Below are 27,987 nucleotides of genomic sequence, written 5' to 3' on the forward strand. Positions count from 1 at the left end.
GCGCCTACGCGGGGGCGGGGGGGGGGGCGGTAGCCGTGCAACGCCCCGCGCGCCCGCCCATCCCCCGCTACCCTTTTTTTTTTCCTGGCGGGGTGCGAGGGAGCATGCCCGCGCCGGGCCGCGGACAGCTAAGGGTTAACCGGAGGGGCGTGGAGCTGCCCCCACCCCGGGGGCGTGCCCCCCTCCCCCGCTAGGCGGCCCGCCCCCGAGCTAGGCTATGGCCCCCGGCCCCGGCCCGGGGCCCGAGGTCCCGCGATCGGGCCAGTGAAAGGCGTTTTCCCGTGGCCGCCCTCCTCCCCTCGGCGGCCGGCACCATGGGATGTAATATGTGCGTGGTCCAGAAGCCGGAGGAGCAGTACAAAGTGATGCTGCAGGTAGGGCTGCCCGGCCGCGGGGGCGAGGGGCGGGAGGGCGGCACCTGGAGGGGAGGGCCCGATGGAGGGGCCGAAGGGCCCCGAGCGGAGAAGGTTACGGAGGCATTTTCGTCCTCCGTCTCTAGGGCGGCTGGATGTTGGTGTCCGTGGGAACCAGGCACAGATGTGGGGGCGGATGGGAGTCCCTGCGTGGAGATCGGGGTACGGGACGCATCCCTGGGGCGCTCGATTGATTGCGAGGCGAGCCCTGGATCCCGATCGGTCCGGGTCGGGAAGTTGGGCTGAGCCCGGGTCCGCTGCGCGAGCACCTCGGGACCCTGAGCCGGGAAACGAGTTGCCGCCGGCGCCGGCGCGGGACGGGGGTTGCATAGCAACGGCCTGCGTTTCCCTGATCTCGCTGGCCCCGCTGGCCCCGGGGCTGGGGAAGGGAGGTGGGCACTCTCGGAGCGCCGGGAGGCGGGGGCAAATCGCGGTCCCCGTGGGGCAGGGGTACGGGGGCCCGCGGGCCGCGCCCCGGGACCCCGCCGACGCCCGGCCGGCGCGATCAGGTACCTCCCCCAGCAACCCCTCTCCGCTCCGGCCCTGCCCAAGCCAACGGTGGGCTCCCAGGCCTTCAGGGCCTCGGGTGAGCGGCCGTCGCCGGGTCTACTAGAAGGGCAGCCCGCGGCCTTCGGTGCCCGGCCCGCCCTGTGCCCCGCAGGGCCTTTGGGCGGTGGGTGGGGGCGTGGACCCGGCAGTGCTCTACGCCCAGAGAGATGGGAGACTCCAGGTCGCGCTCTCGGACCCGGAGCCGGGCTCCTTTGCTTGTGCGTGGCGTGACTTCGTGAGTGCGTGCTTGTGCCCCGTCTGTGTGTGCGCGGAGGCTCCTGCCACCCCGTGTGTGTGTACTTTCTCTGTGAGCCCTGAGAACCGTCTAGAGACATGTCCTGGATGGCTTGGTCTGAGACGTCCCCCGGGCTCCGTGGAGGGAGTTCAAGGTCAAAGGTGGAGGGGATCTGGACCCAGGGGCAGGCCGGGCGCACCCAGGTATACGTTTCTACTCTGGGTTTGTTGGTCCGGACCGGGCGCACGTGCAGGTCGGAGAGGTGCTGGCTGGGAGAAGGGGATCTCCTTAGGAAAATTGGGGAACCTCCTGCAGGCATTGGCGGTGGCGCGGGGGAGACGGGGGAGGACGCGGGAGCGCTGAGTGCGTGGTGGGAGTGTAGGTCCTTGGGCCCACCCGGGTAGAAGCCGGCGGCAGGTGGGACGCGGAATCTTGCCCCAGTCTGGTGGCGCTCCTCCCCGCCTGTCCCAGGCCGGTCTCCGTGGACGCGCAGGCCTTCTGCTTTCCCTGCTCCTGGCTCTCCGCCTTCTTTCTGCTCAGCCCCCCCACCCCCGCCCCCCAGCCCCGCGGTTAGTTTCATCTGTCCTTCCAGGTGTTTGGAAATCTTGGCTTGGCTATTACCTTTTCCCCTTCCTGCGATCCGGTTCGGGAATGACCCAGGTTGGGATCACTAGAGGAGGCCTTCCGGTGGAATCCCAGGGGTCGCCCCCCCCACCCCCAACCGCAGCCCCCTGCTTGGTTTCATCTCTCCTTCCAGCTGTTTGGAAATTTTGGTCTGGTTATTTCTATTTCCTCCTCGTGCGATCGGGTTGGGGAATGACCCAGGTTGGGGTCACTAGACCAGGCGGTCCTGTGGAATCCCAGTGGTCTGCACCAAGGCTGCAGGGAAGGAGGTTGGGAGCGGTAGGTGCGTTGCCCTCGTTGGTCGATGAGGCCATGCCATCCCATCTTCACGGTTGCCTTTTCTTGCAATCGTTCCATCAAATAGCAAGCAAATCCAAAGCTCTTGAGTTGGCTCTTGATGGTAGTAGCACTTCATTAAGGGCCAACCCAGTGGGGATGTGTGGAAAGTGGAAGGCAACCTGCCCCACGCTGCAGGCCTGAGTTGAGCCAGCCAAGCTTGGGAGAGGATGCTGCTGTGATCTTCTGGATTCCCCAGGGCAGGAGTGGGGGTCCTCAGGTCTGGCTGGGTTAGCCTTCAGGGAGGCTCCCTGTTAGAGGAAGGCTTGAGGTGAACCTGGACAGGGAAGTCCTGGGCCAGGTCTCCTGGAGGGAGACCCCTGAGCCCTAGGCAAGTAGCTCCCCCGAGAGATGGGTCCTTTTCCTTTCCTAGTCTTTGCCAGCCCTCACCGACCAGGCCCTGGGGACATTGATCCCTTTTAAAGCTCCCATAGAAGTTTGGACAGAATCGGAGACTGGATGTAGTTTGATTTTACCTTTTACATCTTTACATTGATCTTTTAATTTTTACTGCACTATAGTTGATTTATATTGTTGTGTTTCTGCTGTACAGCAAAGTGAATTATTTATACTTACGTCTACTCTTTTTTAGATTCTATTTCCATATAGATCATTACAGAGTACAGAGTGGAGTGCCCTGTGTTACACAGTATGGCTGCAGTTTTTTAGAAAAGAAACTGTCCTTTCAAAGGAAAATCAAAGAGAATTGAATTGTAAAAAATCTAGAGAGAAGGGAAAGCCATTAGCTATCCCAGATGACTCCGGGTCTGTTGCCTAGCAGGGACCTTCTCCCGGCTTGAACCTCTTTTCAGAGGGAAGAAAGTTTTTGTCCAGAAGACCAGCTTCCAGGACCTCTGCCTACCTGCCACTTAAATTCTGGTACTTCCCGATTTCAGAGATGCTTCTCCATGGCTTGTCCATATGTGCCTGTGGCCCCAGCATCTTACCAAAATAAGGAACCCCACCAGGACACAGTGCAGCCCAGAGACACACACAAGGACACCTACACCACTTGCCTTGTGGCTTCCTTATGCCCTGAGGCTCTTTCCTAGGTCCCCAGAGGCCTCTGACCCCCAGGTTAAGAAGTCTCAAGTCTCTATTCCAGCCTTGATTCCAGACCCTTTTCTCCAGATGATTCACAGGTATTTTAAAAAAATGCACACATAGAGAGCTATATTGATGTATAATCCACATACCTTTGCAACATGTAAAGTTGAGTGGTTTTTAGTATATTCAGAATTGTGCAACCATCACCAATTCCAGACCATTTTCATCACCTTAAAAAGAAACATTGTACCCATTAGCAGTCACATGCCCATTCGTGCCAATAGCTCCTAGGCTCTGGCAACCACTAGTCTACTTGTCTTTATGGACTTGCCTGTTTCAGACATTTCATTTCAATGGAACCAGTTTCATTTTAGGAACTGTATGATACCTGATCTTGATACCTGATCTTTTTTTTTTTTTTTAGTTCTACCAGTTTATTGCTACCAACCCGTGACCCTCCACCCTCATGCACACATGCTCAGTCATGTAACCCCATGGACTGCAGCCTGCCAGGCTCCTCTGTCCATGGACTTTTCCAGGCAAGAATACTGGAGTGGGTTGCCATTTCCTTCTCCAATACCTGATCTTTTGTTGTCCAACTTTTTTATCATGTTTTTAAGGTTCTTCCACATTGTAGCATGTTCTCGGTATGAAATTTCTTTTTATTACTCAATAATATTCCATTGTGTGGCTATATACCACATAATATTTATCGTCATCCAGTGATGGACATTTGACTTATTGCCACCTTTTGGCTAGTGTGAACAGTCATCCTGTGCACCTGAGAGTACAAATATCTGTTTGAGTCCCTGCTTGCAATTCTTTCGGGTAAATACCCAGAAATGGATTTGCTGGATTATATGGTAATTATGGTTATTATTTTGAGAACTGCCAAACTCTTTTCCACAAAGCCTACATCATTTTACATTTTATATTCTCACCAGCAGTGTAAGAGGATCCTAATTTCTTTACAGCCTCTCCAACATACATTTTAGATTAGAGCCAACCTATTATTTGAGGTGGTATCTGTCTCATTGTGCTTTCCAAATGCATTTCCTGATGAGTATCCTTCCTGTACTATTGACTGTTTGCTTATCTTTTCTGGAGAAATGTCTATCTTTATGCCTTCACCACAGCTTTTACTAGAGCTTTGTACTCTTTGTACTCTTTGTACAACTTTGTACTCTTCAAGATTGTTCAAGATTGTTGTACTCTTCAAGATTCAGGTGTCTGTTCTGGGTCACCTGAATTTCCATATGAATTTTCGAATCAGTTTGTCACTTTCTGAAAAGCCAGCTGTGATTTTGTAGGAATTGGGTTGAATTCATATTGAATATTGCATGGAATAGATATTGAAATTGTATTGAATATTACATTGAATTTGGGGGAGTATTACCCATGAACATGGGATGTCTTTTTATCCCACTTGTGAAATCTTAGTTCCCTGTCTAGGGATTGAACCTGGGCCCTTGGCAGTGAAAGCACAAAGTCCAAACCACTGGACCACTGGGGAATTCCCCGGGTCTTCAATTACCTTTACCAATGTTTTGTACTTTTGTTAAATGTATTCCTGAGTACTTTATTCTTTATGATTTTATTGTAAGAGTTGTTTTCTTAATTTCCTTTTCATTTTTCTTGTTGCCACTGTATAAAAATACAATTCAGTTTTTTGTATTGGTCATGTATCTTGCAACCTTATTAAACCCATTTATTAGCTGGAATAGTTGTTTTGAGTGAATTCCTCAGGATTTCCTATATATAGTAGAGATAGTTTTCCTTCCTTTCCAATCTTCCTTTCATTTCATTTTATTGGTGGAGCCTTGCGGTTCTTGGATCAACCAGGGATTGAACCCCTACCCTGTGGAATGGAAGCACTGAGTCTTAACCACTGGACGGCCAAGGAAGTCCCGTCTCTTGCCTTTCTTTTTCTTGCCTACTTGCTCTGGCTAGCACCTCCAGTGCACTGTTGAATGGAAGTGGTCAGTGGGCATCCTTGCCTTGTTCCTGATCTAAGTGGGGAGGCTTCCAGTCTTTGTCCCGTGAGTATGAAGTTAGCTGCGGGTTTGTCATAGATGTTCTTTATCAGGTGGAGGAAATTCCCTTCTATTCCTAGTTTGAGTGTTTTTATCATGGAGGGTTGTTAGATTTTGTTGAATGGTTTTTCTGTGGCCACTGAGGTGATCCTGTGGTGTTTTTGGCGCTGGGTTCTTCTGATGTGGTCTATCACAGGTATGTCAGAAGTGCAGCCTGTCAGAACCCCAGTTCCATTTCTGCTGTCCCAATCTTATCTTCCAATGATATTTAACCAAATGTGGGTGCTAGGGGCCTGGGGGGCCCAGGGAGAGCTTGGAAAATCTGGAAATGACCCTTAGTGGGGGGCCGGGTCATGCAGGTTGTTAGGAAGAGGAAGAAGCCAGGTCACAAAGGGTAGAAAGGACGATAGTCTGGTCACTGTACACTGAGACACCCCAAAGAGCCTTCGAGAGCCATTCCTGGTGTCCCTGCTTGCTGGGCTTGTGTCCTTCTCTCTGTCTGACACCATGACCCCTTGTCCTGGATCTGTCTGAGCCATTGATAGAAAATTCTAGAAAGGCAAACTATAGTGACAGAAAGCAGACGGTGGTAGTGGGGGGGGGGATGCTGGTGGCCTGAAAAGGAAAGTGTTAAGTCACTCAGTTGCGTCTGACTCTTTGAGACCCCATGGACTGCAGCCCGGCAAGGTCCTCTGTCCATGGAATCCTCCAGGTAAGAATACTGGGAGTGGGTTGCCATCTCCTTCTCCAGGGGATCTTCCTGACCCAGGGATTAAACCTGGGTCTCATACATTGCAGCCAGTGGGGATGGCCTGCTGCTGCTGCTGCTAAGTCACTTCAGTCGTGTCTGACTCTGTGCGACCCCATGGACTACAGCCTACCAGGCTCCTCCATCCATGGGATTTTCCAGGCAAGAGTCCTGGAGTGGGGTGCCATCACCTTCTCTGAGGGAAGCCCTAGTGGTTAGGATTTGGAGCTTTGACTGCAGTGGCCCAGGTTCAGTCCCTGATCAGGGAACTGAGATGCTGCAAGCTGGCCTCAGAAAAAAAAGCAGGTGGGGGGCACGCAGGTCAGTATTTGCAGGGATGGTGGAAGGGGTGGGAGGACCCTTTTGGGAATGATGGAGACGGTCACTCTGTTGATTGTGGCGATGGCTTTATAGATGTACACATACCCCTGATATCAAAACTTTTTCAAACCGTATGCTCTAAATACGTGCAGCTGATCATACGGCAATTTTACTCCAGTAAAGCTTTAAAAACAAGAAGGCAAAAGGAGAAGGGGGCGGCAGAGGATGAGATGGGTGGATGGCACCACTGACTCAATTTAACATGAGTTTGAGCCAACTTCAGGAGATAGTGGAGGACAGACAAGCCTGACAGGCTGCAGTCCATAGGGTCGAAAGAGTCAGACACGACATAGCAACTGAACAACACATACACTTAACAAAAGCACTTTTCTTACCAAAAGCACATGGGAGCACTTAGCTTAGCAGGGGCCCCTGGTAGGGCCAAGTAAATCTTTCTTACCTTCTCCTTCAGGGCCCCTGCCAGGGAATACAGTGTGTGGAGGTACTGAATGGTTCCCTGACTCAGTTCCTCAGCTTCTACATGTGCCACATGGGAATACAGAGGGCCTGCCTCCTGGCATCACTGCCATTGAGAAATCAGCAGGGCATTTGGTCCCCTGGAATCTCATCTGGGTGGGCGAGGGGTTGTGAACATCTGATCAGGCACTAAGGAGTGGAAAGTGGATGGAGAAGGCCTTCCTCATGAAACTGTCACAATGTCCAGTGACAGAAGAATGTCCAATATTATCGTGAGAGTTTTCCTAACAAGAAAGAAGTGGGGGGGGGACTTACCTGGCCCTCCCGGCAGTTAAGACTCTGCCCTTCCAAGGCAGTGTGTTGGGGACCCCCTGGTCCGGGAACTAAGATCCCACAGGGTGGGGTACAAAACCAGACGGGCCCTGAGTTGTGAAGTAGAAAATATGAGATGAGTCAGGCACTGGACAGATACTGAGATGGAGGTACACTGAGTCCTTCTGCACATGAGCCGCACCAAAAGAAGAAAGACCGAGAAGCTGGGGTTCAGAGCTGGCTTCGGATGTTACAAAGCATCGCCCCTCTTTGTTAGTGCAGTCTGTCTCTTCTCAAGCTTGCTTTGAGCAGTGGAAATAAAAGGAATATTTTCATTTTGCATTGATCACTGAGGAAGGCTTCATTTGAATGAAAAGAATATTTCAGTCTTTATGGAGAATATTTGGATTACTGCAAGACATGGCCTTTGCCTTTGGGCCAACCAGGTTAGCCCAGAGGTACGTAGGTGGGAAGCTGTGAGCACACAACCAGGGATGACCTTAGGAAGTGCTTTGCTTCACTTGTCCAATGTGGCTTCAGTGGGGCATCCCTCACTCCCAGCCTCTCTCCAGGCAGGACTTGAGAGGTGCCTGAGAGGCCTGCTCAACCCTGGAAAGGCAGGAGGTTCAGGGCTGCTGGGTCGGATTTCAGCTTGCCCCTGGGTGGGCACCACCCACCCTTTGGGGAGGGCTTGGTGGGAAGAGAGACCCTGTGAAGCCCTTGCCTGTGGTCTGAATCCCTTCCAGGTGCCTGCAAGTCCCGGTTCCTCAAGGGGGCGCTCTGGGCCAGCACGACTACCCTGAGGCCCTTGTTAAAATGCAGAATCTGCTTCAACAGGTCCAGGGTGGGGCCTGAGATTACTCACATGCTCCCAGGGGATGGATGTTCGTGCTGCTGGTTTTAGCCTACACTGAGCAGTGAGGACCTTGAGCGGGACTTTGGATAAATCCGTGAACCCACAAATTCCATCAGTATCACCTAGCAAGAGAGTTTATTACAAATAAAAGGGAGGAGGCCTCAGCTCATATCTATCAAATCAATTTCCAGGGATGATTGTCCATGTACGGCCCCCAAGGGACATAATCTGCTCTTCCAGGCCACGTGCAGCTCACTGAGCCTCTTCACGTCACCCACATCCTTACCAATAACCCATAGGTAGCTCACATGGGAACCCAGACACACTCACCACCCCAATACTAAAGGATCCATTGAGATGAAGGCTTCCTGTGTGCTTCATTCTCTCCGATCCTGCCCCTGGGCAGAAAGGGTGGGTAGAGTTTTAGGGGTGGATGGTATAGCTTGTCCAGGCAGCCTCAACTGGGAGCACACCATTCACTGGGTCAGTCATATGTTGTTGGCATGTAGTGTTGTTTCCCTGCTAGAATTCTAACAAATGAAGGCATTTTGCAGCCACCAGTGTAATTCATCTAGTTGAACTGATCCAGCTGGGGAGCATCCTTGGGTGGTCAAACCATGAGATGAAAGTTGTTGCGGAAAAGAGTCCCTGGGTCTCAAGATATCACCCAGATGACTTGTGCATTAGGAAGGGACAAGGCAGCTTTACCAGGGAGAGACTGAGTGATCACACTGAGCCTCCCTCACACCGTGTGGGGAGGGACACAGCCTGCCCTGGGTGGCCGGTCTCCTCAGAAGGCCTAAGCTGAATGTAACCAGGAAGGAAGGAAGCGAATCCAGACCCTGGGACTTGCTATGAGGCCAGTGCCCTGGACTCTTCCAAGAGGTCAGTGTCATGAAAGTTGTTTTTCAGTGCATAGGTTGTTGTAGATACAGGAGACTAGAGACCTAAGAGACTTCCCAGGTGGCCCTAGTGGTAAAAGAACCTACCTGCCAGGGCAGGAGACATAAGAGACATGGGTTTGATCCCTGGGTCAGGATGATCCCTTGGAGAAGGACATGGCAACCCACTCCAGTATTCTTGCTTGGAAAATCCTATGGACAGAGGAGCTTGACGGGCTACAGTTCATGGGGTGGCAAAGAGTCAGACACAATTGAGCAGTGGAAGTGGAAGTGACAAATAGATTCAAGGGATTAGATCTGATAGACAGAGTGTCTGAAGAACTATGGATGGAGGTTTGTAATGTTGTACAGGAGGCAGTGATCAAAACCATCCCTAAGAAAAAGAAATGCAAAGTCAAAATGGTTGTCTGAGGAGGCCTTACAAATAGCTGAGAAAAGAAGAGAAGCAAACGGCAAAGGAGAAAAGGAACGATATGCACCTGAATGCAGAGTTCCAAAGAATAGCAAGGAGAGGTAAGAAAGCCTTCCTCGGCGATCAATTCCAAGAAATAGAGGAAAACAATAGAATGGGAAAGACTAGAAATCTCTACGAAAATTAGAGATACCAAGGAAAAATTTCATGCAAAGATGGGCACAATAAAAGACAGACATGGTATGGACCTAACAGAAAGTGGAAAGTGAAAGTCGCTCAGTTGTGTCCGACTCTTCGTGACCCCATGGACTATATAGTCCATGGAATTCTTCAGCCAGAATACTGGAGTGGGTAGCCTTTCCCTTCTCCAAGGGGTCTTCCCAACCCAGGGATTGAACCCAGGTCTCCTGCATTGCAGGCAGATTCTTTACCAGTTGAGCCACAAGGGAAGCCCAAGAATACTGGAGTGGGTAGCCTATCCCCTGTCCAGCAGATCTTCCTGATCTTCCTGACCCTGGCATCGAACCAGAGTCTCCTGCCTTGCAGGCGGATTCTTTACCAACTGAGCTATGAGGGAAGGACCTAATAGAAGAAGATATTAAGAAGAGGTGGCAAGAATACACAGAAGAACTATACAAAAAAGATCTTAATGACCCAGATAACCACAATGGTGTGATCACTCACTTAGAGCCAGACATCCTGGAGTGAGAGGTCAAGTGGGGCTTAGGAAGCATCATTAAGAACAAAGCTAATGGAGGTGGTGGAATTCTAGCTGAGCTATTTCAAATCCTAAAAGATGATGCTGTGAAAGTGCTGCACTCAACATGCCAGCAAATTTGGAACACTCAGCAGTGGCCACAGAACTAGTCCATTGTTCATTCCAATCCCAAAGAAAGGCAATGTCAAAGAATGTTCAAACTACTGCACAATTGCACTGTTTCACACATTAGCAAAGTAATGTTCAAAATTCTCCAAGCCAGGCCTCAACAGTATTTGAACCATGAACTTCCAGATGTTCACACTGGATTTAGAAAAGGCAGAGGAACCAGAGAACAAATTGTCAACATCCGTTGGATCATAGAAAAGCCAAGAGAGGTCCAGAAAAGCATCTACTTCTGCTTCATTGACTAAAGCCTTTGTGTGGATCACAACAAACTGTTAAAATTCTTCAAGAGATGGGAATACCACACCTCCTGAGAAATCTGTATGCAGGTGAAGAAGGAACAGTTAGAACCGGACATGGAACAACACACTGGTTCCAAATTGGGAAAGGAATACGACAAGGCTGTATATTGTCACCCTGCTTATTTAACATGCAGAGTTCATCATAAGAAATGCTGGGCTGGATGAAGCACAAGCTGGAATCAAGATTGCTAGGAGAAATATCAATAACCTCAGATATGCAGATGACGCCACCCTATGGCAGAAAGCAAAGAAGAGCTAAAGAGCCTCTGATGAAAGTGAAAGGTGAGTGAAAAAGCTGGCTTAAAACTCAACATTCAAAAAACGAAAATCATCGTATCTGATTCTATCACTTCATGGCAAATAGATGGGGAAACAATGGAAAACAGTGAGAGACGATTTTGAACTGTGGTGTTGGAGAAGACTCTTGAGAGTCCCTTGGACTGCAAGGAGATCCAACCAGTCCATCCTAAAGAAAATCAGTCCTGAATATTTATTGGAAGGACTGAGGCTATAAAGAAGGCTGAGGACACTGAAGAATTGGTGCTTTTGAACTGTGGTGCTGGAAAAACTCTTGAGAGTTCGCTGGACAGCAAGGAGATCAAACCAGTAAAGGAAATCAACCCTGAATATTCATTGGAAGGACTGATGCTAAAGCTGAAACTCCAGTATTTTGGCCACCTAATGTGAGGACCTGACTCACTGGAAAAGACCCTGATGCTGGGAAAGACTGCAGGCAGGAGGAGAAGGGGACGACAGAGGATGAGATGGTTGGATGGCATCACTGACCTGATGGACGTGAGTTTGAGCATTGGTGATGGACAGGGAGGCCTGGTGTGTTGCAGTCCATGGGGTCTCAAAGTGTCAGACACACTGAGTGACTGAACTGAACTGAACTGAACTGAGTGACTAACACTTTCACTTTCAGAGACCTAAGAACCAGGTGTGTGATCCTTGATTGGGTCCTGGATCTGGGGGAAAAAAAAGGTTATAAGGGCATTAGCAGTATAATTGGAGATATGATTGTGTCTGTGTTCAATCCCTGAACACATTAAGGGTGTCAGGATTTCCCGGGAGGGGAAGCTTGGTGCCAGCTTTTTGCTTGGGAATGTGTGTGTTGAGACAGGAGGGAGCAGGTGCCTGGGATCTGGGTAAGGGGGCATGCAGACGTCCCTGGGCAGATGCCGTAGACAGATGTGCTGATGGCCCTATGGATTGACAATTTTCCAGCTCCAGAGATGGGAAGGCATGAATGAAGACTTCTTTCTGGGCCCCTGAAAAGAGCCTGCCCTGCTCTGGGCGTCTCCTTTCTGGGTCCCGCGGAGCCTGACACCCAGCTGTATCCAAGGTGTTCCCTGGACACTGGCGACAGCAGAGCTGAGCTAGCCGGTGGGATTGGGTGCAGAGGCTAACTTTGGTTTCTGTTCTGCCTGGCTTCGGTTTCCCAATCCGCAGAGTGGAATTGGGAGAGGCAATCCAGCCGTGGGCGCCCCTCGAATTATGGCGTCAACCCCCTCCTCCTCTCCTGACCCTGGGTGAAAGGGGCGTTCCCCAGACCTTCCAGGGGGCCGCGGGGCCTGTGGGACCCCCAGTCATCCGGCCCAGGGCTCTTTTCTCAGACTACCCTCCTCGCCCCGCTCAGCGATTCTCAAATCCGAGCATCTGGGACGGATGCTGAGGGCCTTCCACCTGAAGCCCCCAGCCTCCTAGAGCCGGGGCCGGACATCCACCAAGGCTGGGGGCGGGGGCGGGGGACCAGAGGGGTAGGGGCCGTCGATCGGGCCGAGAAGCGCGGGAGAGACCCGGCCAGAGCGCGGGGGACCGGACCGGCTGGGCGACCCAGCTTTGCTCGCGTCGCCGCCGCGGCGCGCTCTTTGTCTGCGGCTCCGCGCCCGGGGGGCGGGGCGAGCGCGCCCGGGCCCCGCCCTCTGCCGCCTCGGCCCCGCCCCCTCCCGGGCCGCGGCCGCCTCGCCGCGGGCGGGAGGTGGGGCCGTGCCTCCGGCTTCGCTGATCAGGCCCCTGCTTGATCCCCATTGCGTCGCCGAGCTGTCTGCGTTGCTGTTCCCTGACCCCTTGCTCCTGTGTCCTCTCGTTGCCCTCATATCCCCACCATGTCCCACCGGACACCAATGTCCCTTCTGCTGCTCCACCGCCATTTGCCTCGCTCTTGCCCCCTGCCCCCCCCCACGTGTTTCCCTCGATTCCCCCCCACCCCCACATATACCCCCTACCTTTTCCAGGTCTGACCCTCACTCTTTTTTGGCATTTAAAAATTTTTCGTCTTCTGAACCTACCTTTCCCAACAAGCATTCAAATGCTCTCACATGTCTGTCCTGGTAGAAACCAAACCTAGGGCTCTCCCACACCCCAAAGCCCCTTCCACCCCATTCTCTGCAAAAGCTCCCAAAGGCTGAGTCTATACAGGCCGGCTGGGCGTCCCCCTCCCCGACTGCCCTCTTTTAACCAATCTAGAGGGTCCTTCTGCGTCCTGATCGCATCCAACCTCCCGTCCTTGGTACACTGTCTTGCCCAGCTTCCCTTCTTCACTTTCCTTCTCTTTGGGTGACTAAGCTCTGTATCTCTCTCTGCAACTGCTCAATGTCAAGGTGCCTTCGGGTTCTCCTTGGGCCTCTTATCTCCTCCTACACTCAATCCCTGGCTTATATACCTCCATCTCAGCATTTATAAAGGGTCTGCCTACAATGCAGGAGACCTGGCTTCGATCCCTGAGTCAGGAAGATCTCCTGGAGAAGGAAATGGCCACCCACTCCAGTACTCTTGCCTGGAAAATCCCATGGACAGAGGAGCCTGGTAGGCTACAGTCCATGGGGTCGCAAAGAGTCGGACACGACTGAGTGACTTCACTTCACTTCAGCATTTTAAGTCAAGGACAGTCAATCCCTACTTGAATTCAACAACAATGGTCATATGACACTGGTTTGGTGGCTTGGTTGGAGACGCATGTAGGTGGAGTGGGGGATATCTGCAAGTCTTAGGAACTTCAAAGCAGAGATCAAGATTTGCATCGGGGCTTCCCTGGGGGCTCAGTGGTGAAGAATCTGCCTGCCAGTGCAGGAGTCATGGTTCGAGCCCTGGTCCGGGAAGATCACACATGCTGTGCAGCAACTTAGCCCATGTGCTAAGAGAAGCCAGCTCAATGAGAAGCCTGTGCACAGCAACTCGAGAGTAGCACTGGCTTGCTGCAACTAGAGAAAAGCCCTTGCAACAACAAAGACCCAGCACAGCCAAAAATTAACAAATTTAAAAACTTTTTTTTAAAAAAATGATCTGCATTGAGTAAAACCAGTTCCCCAAGTCCTGACTCTCCCCCAGCTCTGTGTCTTTTCCAGTGACCTGCATCTCTGTGAGGGCACCTGTGGTCTCTGTGGGTTCAGGGAGCAGTTTTAATTTTTTATTATGGGCAACGATGTATGTCATAAAGTTTCCCATTAGTGATATTTGAGTACTTTCAATGTGGTGTCATTGTCACCACCACCTAGTTCCAGAACATGGTGGTCACTCCCAAAGGGAACTTCCTACCATTATGCAGGCTCTCCCACTCTCTCTTTGCACTCCTCGACTTTCTGTCTTGATGGGTTTGCCTATTCTGGAATCATACAGCATGTGGCCTTCTGTGCCTACTTTCTCTCACTTGGCTGGGCTGCTGGGCTGTATTCATCCATGCTGTATTATTAGCATGTATCAGGACTTCGCTCCTTTATATGGTGGAATGATCTGCCGGGTGGACATTCCCCCATTATGCTTATCCATCTGCTGGTGAACATGGAGGAGGCTTCCAAATTCTGCCTATTTAGAAAAATGCTGCTGGGAATTTCCCTAGCATTGCAGCGGTTAGAACTCAGCACTTCCACAGCTGGGACCCAGGTTCAATCCCTAGTCATGGAACTAAGATCCCCACAAGCTGCGCCACGAGGCCAAAAAACAAACAAACAAAAAAATAGTGCCGATATGAGCATTTGTGTACGAGCTTTTGTTAGGGTGCCTGTTTTCCATTCTCGTGGTTATGCTGGATTGTATGGCAGCTCTAGAGAGTTTTCCACATCCACTGTTCTCCATTGACATTCCTGCAGCCTCATGCCCTCCCTTACTGTGCTCCTTCTAATCCCTCTGATTCCGGAGAAGCCCTGTGGAGACAGCACAGCAGGACCTTGTGCCTGGAATCCTTGTCCTCACCCCCTGGGGCCCTCCTCAGTGCAGTGGGCAGTGACCCAGGCACCCAGACTCTTTGCCCCGGTTCAGCCTCTGATGCCAGGGGGTGAGGGGGGACCTCCCCTTTCTTGCTAACCTCCCCAACACCCTGGATTGTTAGAAGGGTCTTCCCCTGCCCACCACGATTGCCTCCCACTTAGCCTTTGGAGCTTGGGTTGAGCCAGTCCCTGCGCCAGCTGTGTGCCAACTGTGTCTCCTCTCCCCTATTCCTCCCACTCTCGCCCCTCTCCAAGCTGCCACAGGCACCTGCCCTCTGGTTGTTGGAGGGGTCTCACCCCAGGACCTGGCTTACTTTGAGGGGCTGGGGTGGGCAGGGCCCCCCTCTGAAGGCAGACCTGGGGGCCTGCTGTCTTCTCCCTCTTCTCTGACTGGTGCCTCGTGGGTCAGTGTGCCCCCATCCCTGGGCCTCCTGCTGCCTTCTGCTCAGACATGGGGCTGGGGGAGCTCGGGGCCCATTCCTTGGCCACCCACAGAAAACCCCTTCTGCAAATGCAGACCTAGAGCCGGTGGCAGGGTGCACATGGGGGAAATAAATGGAGGGTGGGAGGGAGTCTGCTCGGTCCTGCCCTAGGCCTGAGACTAATTGACAGCCCCGTGACAAGGCCCTTCTCGAGCCTTCCAGAACCAGCTTCCTGGTGTTCCCTGGGGTGGGCCTGGGACCCTTCTGGCCACTTCCCCTAAGGGTGGACACTGCAATCCACTCAGGGGATCCAAGGTCCTGGGAGCTGCCCCTTCCATTTTAGGGACACCTGGACAAGAGCGTGCCTCCCCTGAGCTTCCCCAGCTCAGATCTGGATGTGAAATCTGATGTGACTTTATCACCACTGCTCCCAAGGGGCCTGAGCCCAAAGGCTGCACCCCCCCAGCCCCGGGCCAGGCCTGCCCAGGGGCCGGGAATACAAAGCTGCCCCTGAGCCTGGGGCCTCGGGAAAAAACTAAGAGCAAGGCACAGGCTAGATTGTTCTTGTCTGTTTTCTCTAGGTAGGCTAGATTGTTCTTGTCTGTTTTCTCTAGGTAGCCAAGTAATGTTTACAGGAGAAAATGCTGTAAAGAACAAAAGACGAAAGTCACCTAGAAATACTAACTCCCAGAGATAACCAGCTACTGCTGGAGGAGTCGCTCCGTTGTGTCCCACTCTTTGTGACCCATGGACTATACAGTCCGTGGAATTCTCCAGGCCAGAATACTGGAGTGGGTGGCCTTTCCCTTCTCCCGGGGATCTTCCTAACCCAGGGATCCAACCCAGGTCTCCCACCTTGCAGGCAGATTCTTTACCAGCTGAGCCACCAGGGAAGCCCAAGAACACTGGAGCGGGTAGCCTTTCCCTTCTCCAGGGGATCTTCCCAACCCAGGGATTGAACCCAGGTCCTCCCGCATTGCAGGCAGATTCTTTACCAACTGAGCTATGAGGAAAGCCCCGACCACTGCTGATATTCTTCCATTTTCATGAATTTCCTTCCAGTCTTTAAAGAAAGGATTGTGTAATAATACTGATGCAGGTACCAATGAATATATATATCAGGCACGCCCATTCCAAATAGTTTTCACAGCCCCGTTCACTCTCCAAGCTGCATGCTTGTGGCACTACGATGCTCCTGTGGGCACATATCTCCCTTCCCACCTGCACTCCATCAGTTCTCGAAACTGGGCTCACACTGAGCTCTCCCAGAGGTGCTTGATAGTTTATTATGAGACTTGTCCAGCAATGCTATCTTTTTGAAGTCCATAAACAGTTTTTCAAAAAACAATTTAGCCATGGTATATAAAGTTGGGAAGAAAGCAAATTCTCAGATCTTCATTTCCCTGGAACAATGTTTCTATATATTCTTTTGCAGTCTTTTACCTTAAACATGCATTTTACATGATAGTCATCAGAATTCATGTGTCATTTTGTATCTTTTTTGAGAAACGCTTGTTAGAAGACTCTGGTAGGGCAGCTGTACATTTCCATGAGGCAGACACCTGTACTAAAGACTACTGTAAAGTTTTTGGCATTAGAAATAATGCTGGTACCTCCATACATTAAATAGAGAATGACCATATGGCCCCAAATATTTGAAAACAGGGTCATGAACCCTTGGACACAAATGTTCACCATAGTGTGATTCACAATTGCCAAAATGTAGAAACAAACCAACGTGTGTTGAGGGATGACCGATTTATCCACTCAGTGCAGTTTTCTGGAATAGGTTGCAATATTACCCATAAAAGAAATGAAGTACTGATGCCTGCTGTCATATGGGTGGACCTAGAAAACATTTTGTGGAAAACTGCCAGACATACTGGACCACCTGTTGTAGAATTCCACTTAGGAAATGTCTAGAGGCAATTGCACGAAAGAAAGATTGAGTGCCAGGGTGGGGTGAATTTGGAGAGAATAGGTAGGGGGTCTCCTTTTAGGGGCTGAAAATGTCCTGGAATTAAATAGATGTGATGGTTGCATGACTGTTCGGAGGCATGAAATGCCACTGAGTTGTACACCTGAAATGGTTAAAATGGTAAATTTGACGTTTGCTGTATTTTCGCACAATATAAATAATAATGAATGCTTCTCTGTTCTGAATATCCTTATCATTCATGTAATATAAATTCTGATTATTTTAGGATCTATTATTTATAAGAAATATACTGGATAAAAGGATATGATGAACATTAGCAAGGTTCTTTGTAGTTATCAAGATTCCTCCAGCAAGTTGACCATCTTGTGTTCGGAGGTGAAACACCTCAGGCCCACACAGAGTGCCCCCGACTGGGGATTGCTTCTGGGTCTAAGCAGAAGCCGGGTGCCCCAGCTCTGCCTGGAAGACAGACACGGGTACAGCGCTGAGGGCCACTTGGAGCGCTTCTCCTCTGAGCCAGGGTTGTGCCATTGGTCCTTGGGCCCGCTGACACGCACCCTGAGCCTTTGACCTCCCACGCTGGGAGGCAAGGCCCATGGGTAGCCTCCAGAACCTGATGGAAGGCGAGTCACCCTGAAAGCGTCTGCTTGGCATTCTCCCTGGGGGGGTAGGGGGGTTGCCAGGCCTGGCGTGACTCTTGGGCTTGGAAGGGACACACTGGGGCATTTCGCCTTAAGTGAGTGTAGCTGTCCGCGAAGCAAGAAAGAAGGGCGTTGGAGGGAGAGAAGGCGCCACAGGGGCCCAGCAAATGAAAAAAGTTTGGCTGGAGTGCCAAGACCATCTCCACCTCCTCCACAGCTGCCACCCCAGAATCCCCTCCAATTCAGCCAAAGCCCCACCTTCTCCCCCCATCCCAGGGGTACCCACCATCCACACACCCCCAGCCCCTACTATATATAGTCTGCTCCCTGCCCCTCACCAGCTGGAGATACCAACCGTGGTGGGCATGTCTGGGTGAATGGATAGTCGTGACACGTTCTGCTCTGAGTGCTTTTTGGCTGGTCCTGGAAAACGGGCACTAAGAGATGTATACCTGACAGATGAGGAAACGGGGGAGGCTAAAGGATTCACCCAGGATACAACGCCCGGGCCAGAAACCTCTGCGCCCCAAGTCTCACCCCTTCCACATCCTAATAGGTGACGGCCGCTGTCCCTCCATGTGGATGTGTTCTGAATTGTTTCTCGAGTATTGCATGTGTACTGCCATCCAACCTCGAGGTGGGCCTTGTGGGTCTCAGTGTTCTTCCCATCCCTGACCCATCCCTCCCCTCCCCTGTCCAGGGGGATTCAGGTTTGTCACCCCGAGGTACATTTTCTCCTATCTGTGATGTTCATAAGCATGTGTATTGCCACAAACCACGTGTACGAATATACCACAACTTTTGGATCCATTTTACCAATGGCAGACCTGCACTCTTTCTGGTATTTACATCCCAGTGTCCTGAAGGGGCATCTCCTCAACCCTCCTCAAAAGGGTTCAGGGTCCCTTTTCCTAGAATCCCTGCTTCCCTACTGAGTTCTGGATTTTTCCAGTGTCCTGTTTGGATCAGTTCAGTTCAGTCCAGTCGCTCAGTCATGTCTGACTCTCTGCGATCCCATGGACTGCAGCAAGCCAGGCCTCCTTGTCCATCACCAGCTCCCGGAGTTTACCCAAACTCATGTCCATCAAGTCAGTGATGCCATTTAACCATCTCATCCTCTGTCGTCCCCTTTTCCCGCCTTCAATCTTCCCCAGCATCAGGGTCTTTTCAAATGAGTCAGCTCTTCGCATCAGGTGGCCAAAGTATTGGAGTTTCAGCTTCAACATCAGTCCTTCCAATGAATATTCAGGACTGATTTCCTTTAGGATCGACTGCTTGGATCTCCTTGCAGTCCAAGGGACTCTCAAGAGTCTTCTCCAACACCACAGTTCAAAAGCATCAATTCTTCGGCAGTCAGCTTTCTTTATAGTCCAACTCTCACATCCATACACGACTACTGGAAAAACCATAGCTTTGACTAGACGGACCTTTGTTGGCATTGTTCTGTAAGAGTTCTTTATTCTGGATAATCCTGTGTCCATTCTGTGCCTGTCCTAACTGTAGTTATGATGTCTTTTGTTATCCAGAAGTCTTATAGTTTAACACAGTCAGAGTGATACCTTTTTCCATTCTTGTTCGCCCATGTTTTATCTTCAGGTGATTCCCTTGCTGTCTGGTGGTTAGGCCTGGGTGCTTTCGCTGCCATGGCCCACATTCAGTCCCTGGTCTGATCCCTGGTCAGGGAACTAACATTCCACACATCGTGAGGCCCGGCCAAAAGAAAAAGAAAAAATGGCTTCTCTATGTCAGCACCATAAAAACACTTATCTCACTCGTCCAAGCTAGTTTTAAAGCTTGATCCATTTAGGACTTGGGTCCATTTCGAATTGGCTTGGTGTGGGTTTGGAGCAGTGGCAGCCAGCCAAGGAGGTGGGGCGTGCCTCTGGCGGGTGTAGACTGTGATCTTACCTTGTGGGGGACTCTGATGGGCTGGCTTCGGTTCACACCTGTCCAGACAGGAGCAGGGACATTTGAATGGTGGCTTGGCCCGTGCACACATGTCTTTCTCTTCTTCATGGCTGAAGGATGAGGAAGCATGAGAAGTGCAGAATACTTCTTTGATCCTTGCCCTGAATGTCGCCATCTTGTTGGTAGCCCTCACCCTCCCTGGGAGGCACTCATGTCCTGCCCTGTTCCTGCCCCTTATTAGCTCTGGGGGCTCAACGGGATGGCTGAGGAGGAGAGGAGGTTGAAGGCGCCCCAGGCGCTTGTGGCAGGAGCGGCCCCGGAATTCTAAGCCTCTGCATCCAGAGCTCTGCTTCTGCCTGGTACCACATGGGTCAAGGATCGGATGGCTGCAGGGTTATCACAGGGGTGGCCTGGATCTACGTGTGTGTGCCCATCCCTCTCTTGACATCCCAGCCCACCCAGCTCTCCCCTCCCATTGCCTGGGCCGTTTCCATAGCAAAGCTGTGGCTGGCTACCGTTTCCAGGGAGAAGTACATCCCTGTGTTTCTCAGCGTCACCTGAGCATCCCACTGCACACCATGAAAATGTGAAATATGCCTCCTTCTGAAAATTCTGACTGCAGCAGCTCCACACGTCCCCTTCTGGACTTAAGGGCAATGGGGCATCAGTTAATGTTCTGAAAAACCCTGGTTGGGAGTGTTTGTCGATTTCTGTGGTGTGAATATTCCCACCACGACCACCACCCCGGCGTCACCGATCACTGTGTTGGGAAGAGACGCACAGCCACCCACCATCCTGTGGCGTGTCCTTCCAGACACACTAGACTAAAGGAACCCTAAGGGGCCATATAACTGGAAAATGTAGTAGTTAGAAAACCATAAGTTTGGAGGATTCATGGCCTTTGTTTTTAAGATAATTCATTTAGCTGTACGCTTGTACCATTGAAAGGTCGATACTGGATGTGCGTTAACGGATGCCTCAAACATTCCTTGACCCTTTTGGCTCTGCTAAGGGCTTCAAGGCCAGTCTGCCCATTCCCTTGGCCCCCAGCCTTAGCCAGACCTGCCTTTACACACCCCCTCACGTACATAGCAGCTGGTCCTTTTCTCCCACGCACCTCCCTTCCCTCCTCTGTTTATAACTGCAACCTCCCTGGCTCTCTTGATCCTCTAGGGCTGTGCTGATAACATTCTACAACTAATATCTGTTTCCTTGATACTCTTTGATCCAATAATTCCACTTCTGGAAATGTTCTCTATCACCACCTAGATTATACAAAGACATACATAGATAATAGGTACAGAATGTACAAAAAAAGGTGTCTCTGCAACCTTCTTTCTGATTAAGAACCACTAGTGATAGACAGTAGAGACCAAACCAACACAGAGTGGATGGTCCATGAATAGGCTGCCTGCAGTCACAAAGTGGGAAATGACCAAGGAGGAGATATGCCAACAGTCACAGCTTTTACATCCTTGAGATTGTGGGTGATTTCTGTTTTCTTCTTTAGGATTAAGTCTTTCTCAAATGTTCTACAGTAAAACTCTTTATTTGATAATTAGACAAACCTGATTAAAAAATCTTTCCTGACTATGGAAAAATTGGGGAGAGAGGAAAGAATTTCCTGAAATTGCTGTCTACAAAGGACATATCCAGGTAGCCACAAGATGACTATCTGGGTTCCATGACTCAGAGGAGCCACCGGCTGTCCAAGGGTCTTTAGGACTCTGTACTTTCCTGGAACGATACTCAGGGGCTGGGCTGTTCTTGACAGCCCCGAAACCACGATTTTGTAACTATACTGGCCATCTTGGTGAAAACCCTCATTCCTGGAGACGCCCAGCTTGGGGGAGCACTGTCACAATTGAAGACTGGGAACACTGTGGTCTTATCAGGGCCACTTCCTCAACCCCTCTCTTGGGCTCGGGTGTGTGGCATCCTTTTCTCTGTGGCAAGCCTTGGCTGCCTTGAGGATGGAGATCCAGTCCTTCGAGCCTTTTTGCTCTTCATGGCCCTTGCATCTGAACCTGTTCGTGGACTGACTTCCATTGGCAGAAGGCAGTCAAGCTCTCCCTCCCAACTCGGATGCTCGAAGGAGGAGGAGGGTGGCCCAGCAGGGCTCTAGGCGAGGCCCCCCAGCCCTCGAGGTGTGGCCCTGCCATCCCCAGATGGCTCAGTGTGGTGGCGGAGGGGGCCAGGGTCAGCAGGGCCCTGGCGCGTCCTCACCGGGGCGTGTCTCTGCCACAGGTGAACGGGAAGGAGCTCTCCAAGCTGTCTCAGGAGCAGACTCTGGAGGCCCTGCGTGCCTCCAAGGAGCCCCTGGTGATCCAGGTGCTGAGACGCAGTCCCCGCCTCCGGGGGGATGGCTCCTGCCACGACCTGCAGCTGGTGGACAGTGGCACTCAGACGGACATCACCTTCGAGCATATCATGGCACTGGGCAAGCTGCGCCCACCCACCCCGCCCATGGTCATCCTGGAGCCGTTCGTCCCATCTGAGCTGTGAGTCGCCCTCAGGAGGGCCCCGGGCCCTGCCTCCAGAGAAGGCATGCCACCTGGGGCGGCCATCCCAGGCTACCCAGAGCTGCTATGTTGTTGCAGCTCTGGGCATGGCAGGGAAACCCCGAGTGGGTGCCCTCTATGGCAGAAAGCAGGCTCCTTGGCCTGCAGAACTGACTGTCACACCCCCGGGCTCAGGAATCTCTGGGCTTCTAGCCTCTGGCTGGAGGCCAGCTGGTTTTGGGCCCAGGGGGTCTGACACGCAAGCTTCCCATTGTATCTACCCCCAGGGCCACAGGAGGACCGTCCTGGGACCTTGCTGCCGGAAGGTTGGGGTCCTCAGCTATTCCTCCTCCATTCTCTCTTCTCCTCTGCCAGCATCACCCCTCAAATCTTCTTGCATCTTTGTCTGTTCCATTCCTCTTCCTGCTTTCAGCTTCTTCCATCCCTTTGACTTTCTTCTTTTGCCCACTCGGAAGAAGGGCCTCTCCTCCAGGCCTGATGGCTCATGACCGTGTGAGCGCTGACTCGTTTCGCTAGAGTCTCCCGGGCAGCAGGGAGGTGGTCCTGTGATCCCCTCCTCTGCAGAGAGGCAGACCAAGGGCTGGCAGTGGCCAGGTTAGCCTCGGGGCCAGGAGGGCTGCCTCTGGATGGAGACTAGGTCCTGCTCCGCTGCCCAGCCATCCTCCAGGGCCTGAATAACTCCTGGGGGCACTGCGTGAGTGGGTCCAGTGCCAGCTGGGAGGGGCGCCTGCTGACTGGCATGGTGAGGGGCATTGAGCTGGGGGTCAGGACAGGAGTGGTCCAGGGCAGGGTGAGGAGAGCTTAGGCACGCCTGGGTCCTCGGTGCGGACGACCTCACAATCCTGTTCAAGATATATTCCTGGTCTCTGCCTGGGTGCGTGTAGCGCAGGAGGAGGGGTATGGAAGAGGTAGCTGGGCTGCCACCTGATGCCCCACTTCTCCTGGGCAGCCCCCCCATCAGTCATGAGTATTATGACCCAGCGGAGTTCATGGAGGGCGGCCCGCAGGAGGCAGACCGGATGGATGAGCTGGAGTACGAGGTGAGACGGGTGGCCAGCCCTGGGATAGCTGTTGGCCGCCCAGCTCAGGCCTGGCTCCCACTGCCCCCAGGTGACCAGACCTCACGGTCCTGTCCTGTGCGTGGCTTTTTACTCGGGCCCAAGGGCCAAGTTGGGCTGAGTCGGGGAGGGCACGCGTGAGATCCCTCACTTGGTTTGTGTTGCTGAGTCTGTGTCTTGCGCCTGTGTCTATCCCATGAGTCCCGTGTGTCCTCTGTGTGTGTGTCCTGGGTGTTTCCTGGGGTAGGGGAGACCACGGGACCTGTGTGCCGTTTGGGATGGTAAGAGAGAGCCTTGGGAGCTCGGCTGATCTGACACAGTCCTGGGGTCAGGGCTGAGCCGAGGCTGCCCCCTCCCACCCCCCCGACCCCCCCGCAGCTTCTCATTGTCTGTTTCTTCATCCCCCACGGCAGGAGGTAGAGCTGTATAAAAGCAGCCATCGGGACAAGCTGGGCCTGATGGTCTGCTACCGCACAGATGAGGAGGAGGACCTGGGCATCTATGTGGGAGAGGTATGAAGCTGGGAGGGGGCAGGGGTCTTCTTGAGGGCATGAAGCCTCCATGTGCAGCAGCCTCCCTGTGCAGCCTCCCTGTGCAGCAGCCTCCCTGTGCAGCAGCACCCAGGAGGGGCCAGGGCACCCCGAGGCTCTAAGGCTGCTCAGAAGGAGCCCACTTAGCACCACAGGGAGGTTGCCGGTCAGCGAGGCCAGGGCAGCCCATGGCTTCCGTGTGTGTGTGTGCAGTCAGCTGGTCCTCCCCACAGGACCCGGGCATGTAGTGGAAGAGCCCTTCCCAGCAATCACAGGGGTCCTTCTCCTCACCTGTCTGCTGCACTCAGAAAGTCAGCCCCCTGTTCGCTTGCGGGGCTGCCCTGAGGCAAGACTGCCCCTTCCTACCAAACGGGCACCTTAGTGGAGGGGGCCGAGGCCCCATTGATGCCCGTGCCTTGCAGGTGAATCCCAACAGCATCGCAGCCAAAGATGGCCGGATCCGTGAGGGAGACCGTATCATTCAGGTGAGCTTGGGGAACAGGCTCTCTCCCACTCAGAGCCTAGCCTGAGGCTGGGCAACCCCCTACCCCTGTACCTGAAACCAGGGCTAGGACTCACCTCCCTGCTGCACAACCATGCCCCCGGCTCCTGTGTGCTCATGGGATCTGCTGGCATGGCAGGCCCCTTGCTAGCCTGTCCCTCCGTGCCCCCGACATGAGCAGGTCTCCCACTCCACGTGTGTCTCTGAGCACACGTGCTCTTGGGTGGGCCAGGTGGTCTCCATCCATGGCATCTTCCACTTGCCTCCATCTTGCCAGACTCCAAGAGCCCATCCTGGCCCAGGGTGCTTGCTTTGCAGCTCCAGGGGAGGGGGACCCCTGTAGCTCAACTGGGCCCTGCCCCCAAGCCAGCCCCAGGATCTCCGCTGATGGTCTCTGGCCTGCTGCAGATAAACGGCATGGATGTCCAGAACCGAGAGGAAGCGGTGGCCATCCTGAGTCAGGAGGAGAACACCAACATCTCCTTGCTGGTGGCCCGGCCCGAGAGCCAGGTGGGTGTGTGCCCACTCAGGTGTCCTGGGCCCCCGACCCTGGGTTAGGGCTTGGGCTTTCTGGCACCGATGGGGGGCAGGGGGGTGCGATTCCAGGGCCCATTGCCCTCTCTGGGCTCTGATGAAAGGGGGGTGCTCTGGGGTGGTCCTTGAGGCCACAGGGACAGCACAGGCCTGTCTCTGCAGCTGGCAAAGCGCTGGAAGGACAGCGACCGGGACGACTTCCTGGATGACTTTGGCTCTGAGAATGAGGATGACCTGCGCGTGAGGAAGCTGAAATCCCCCCCAGCCCAGCAGGTGAGGAAGGGGGGGTGCGGGTGGGGAACCGGGTGCTGGAGGGCAGAATGAGGAGGGGTTTGGGGGGGCTGTAGGAGATGCAGCAGACCCAAAAGAAGCCCTTGTAATCCCCACCCCCTGGCGACATCCCCCCCAACCCCGCCCTCCCACCCGATGGGGCCCCCACTGAGCAGGACTCCTCTTGCCGCCCCAGCTTGAACACGAAGAGGAAAAAGGGGCCCCCGAGGCGGGCCCAGGCCTGCACAACAGCCAGGAGCTGGACAGTGGGGTGGGCCGGACAGACGAGAGCACCCGCAACGAGGAGAGCTCCGAGCACGACCTGCTGGGGGACGAGCCCCTGAGCACTGCCAACACGCCTGGGCCCTTGCGCAAGTTCTGCCTGCAAGGGGACGCCCTACAGAGCCGTGACTTCCACTTCAGCATGGACTCCCTGCTGGCCGAGGGCGCGGGGCTGGGCGGCGGTGATGTGCCAGGCCTCACGGACGAGGAGTATGAGCGCTACCGTGAGCTGCTGGAGATCAAGTGTCACCTGGAGAATGGCAACCCACTGGGCTTGCCCTTCCCCCGGGCTGCGGCCAGCCACGGCGCTCTGGATGTCAACCGCAATGAGAGCGCGGGCCATGAGCTGGCCGTGCTGGAGGAGGAGCTGCGGCACCTGGAGTTCAAGTGCCGCAACATCCTGCGGGCACAGAAGATGCAGCAGCTGCGGGAGCGCTGCATGAAGGCCTGGCTGCTGGAGGAGGAGAGCCTGTACGACTTGGCGGCCAGCGAGCCCAAGAAGCACGAGCTGTCTGACATTTCTGAGCTGCCCGAGAAGTCAGACAAGGACAGCACCAGCGCCTACAACACAGGCGAGAGCTGCCGCAGCACCCCACTGCTGGCCGAGCCCCTGCCTGAGAGCCCCCTGCGGCGGGTGGCAGCAGCGGCGGGCAACTCCAACCTCAACCGGACCCCCACGGGAGCCCCTGGCGCCGCCCAGCCCAAGGCCACTGCCCCCCCTCCCCCGGGGAGCCCCGCCAAGTTCCGATCCCTCTCCCGGGATCCCGATGTGGGCCGGAGACAGCACTCGGCTGAAGAGCGGGTCCGCCACGGACCCAAGACGGGGGTGGCCCTGGAGCACGTGGGCCCTGAAGGCAGCCCCTACCTGTCGCGGCACCACCGCGGCCCAGGCCAGGAGGGCGAGCACTATCACAGCTGCCTGCAGCTGGCCGCCCCACGCGGCCTCGAAGACCTGGGCCCCGGCCCCTTGAGTGTGGCCGCTGGCCCCCGGGTGGGTGGAGGGGCCGCGGCTGTGGGCCCTGAAGCACCCCGCATGGAGTGGAAGGTCAAAGTGCGCAGCGATGGGACCCGCTACGTGGCCAAGCGACCCGTGCGCGACCGCCTCCTGAAAGCCCGGGCCCTGAAGATCCGCGAGGAGCGCAGTGGCATGACCACCGATGATGATGCGGTGAGTGAGATGAAGATGGGCCGCTACTGGAGCAAGGAAGAGCGGAAGCAGCACCTGATCCGGGCCCGGGAGCAGCGGAAGCGGCGCGAGTTCATGATGCAGAGTCGGCTGGAGTGCCTTCGGGAGCAGCAGAACGGAGACAGCAAGGCCGAGCTCAACATCATCGCCCTGAGCCACCGCAAGACCATGAAGAAGCGAAACAAGAAGATCCTGGACAACTGGATCACCATCCAGGAGATGCTGGCCCATGGCACACGTTCGGCCGACGGCAAGCGGGTCTACAACCCTCTGCTCTCGGTCACCACCGTGTGAGCACCCTCTGTGCTCCAGGGCGCGGGTCCAGTGACCTGGCCAGATCCCCATCTCCTGCCCTCGCTTAGCATCTAGCCTGTGTCTGTGTGTGAGCGTGGGACTTTGCTACCCAGACAGAAGCCCCCGCAGAGAAGGGATGCCTCTCCTCATCAGCAACTTCCTTCTCCTCAGGGAGAGTGACCACATCCACAGTTGGCCTGGGGACAGACACGTATCTGCCTCCCTTCAGCCGTAGGGTGTGTGTGTGTGTGTGTGTGTGACCTGAACCCAGGCACATGTACGTACACACACACGTACTTCCCTCTAGAGTGGCTACTTGGGGACAGGGAAGTCTACTGAAAAGGAGAGGCAAAGAAAGACTGTCCTAAGCACAAGAGAATGTCCATTATTTGTAGACAGAGGCAACCCTGATTTTTTGTGGCTCTTTCCCTTTTCTGTGCTTGCTAATTGTTTTGGTTTGTTTCTTTTGTTTTGTGGACCTGCTCTGGAGCTTGGCAGCTCCTTCAGGCAGCCTGACCAAGGTGGAATCCCCAAGTGATGGCTGGGAAGGAGGGGGTGGGGGGAAGAAGGGATGGGCGGGGGGCGGTTTGGGGGTGGGAGGGAAGGTGGGGAGATGAAGGAAAGAAGGGGAAGCAGCTTTGCAGGGGGCCTCCCCTCCGAGGTGTGGGGACAGGGAGTGTAGGTGTGGCTTGCCATGCTCACCCTGGAGGTCACCTCCTTCCCTGGTGGCCATGGGGACGTAAGGGGCAGTCTCCATCCAAGACATCAGCGAGCCCAGGCTATGTCAGACACCCCTGGAGCTTGCCTTCTCTCCTGAGTGGCAGGAGGGGTCCAGAAGCCAAGTCCCCTGAGTTGCAGCAGAAGATCCTGGTGATGAGACCCATATGGAGCTAGGGAGCACCCTGGCACTGAGCGACAGGCAGGTGCTGCCAGCTGGGTGGACTGGGGAGCAGATGCCCTTGCACCTCACTTTGCCAGTGTGGACGGGGGCCCCCCTCAGGGACCTGTGTATCAGTAAGAGCTGGTCTCAGGACCCTTCCGCAGTTCAGAGGGCCTCAGATGGGAGGCAGACAGGCTACCCATCCCTGCCCCCTGCCAGTGTCGTGAGAATAAAGCAAGCTGCCTTTTGAGGGTGACTCCTGGTCTCCTGGTATTCATTCTTCAGCACTGGGGGCTGGTTTGGGGCTTGGTGGGTCACGGGGAAGCTGAGAAACAGGGAAGTGTCCTGCAGTCAGCCTCCAGAA

At 53.9% G+C, this 27,987-nt stretch overlaps 1 protein-coding gene across 1 annotated transcript; it reads left to right on the forward strand.

Moving 5' to 3' along the window:
• The first annotated feature begins 167 nt into the window (after window positions 1-167).
• On the forward strand, window positions 168-27,879 carry PDZD4 (PDZ domain containing 4). The gene is made up of 8 exons (XM_086389574.1): window positions 168-374; window positions 21,813-22,066; window positions 23,037-23,127; window positions 23,559-23,657; window positions 24,098-24,160; window positions 24,586-24,687; window positions 24,874-24,984; window positions 25,178-27,879. The coding sequence occupies exons 1-8, from the start codon at window positions 315-317 to the stop codon at window positions 26,741-26,743; spliced, it is 2,346 nt and encodes a 781-aa protein (XP_086245700.1). The 5' UTR covers window positions 168-314; the 3' UTR covers window positions 26,744-27,879.
• Window positions 27,880-27,987: the final 108 nt, after the last annotated feature.

Source organism: Bos grunniens, chromosome X (assembly GCF_055505025.1).
Source record: "Bos grunniens cultivar Pamir isolate PY7600 chromosome X, Bosgru_T2T1.0, whole genome shotgun sequence".
In the NCBI taxonomy this organism is placed as follows: Eukaryota; Metazoa; Chordata; class Mammalia; order Artiodactyla; family Bovidae; genus Bos; species Bos grunniens.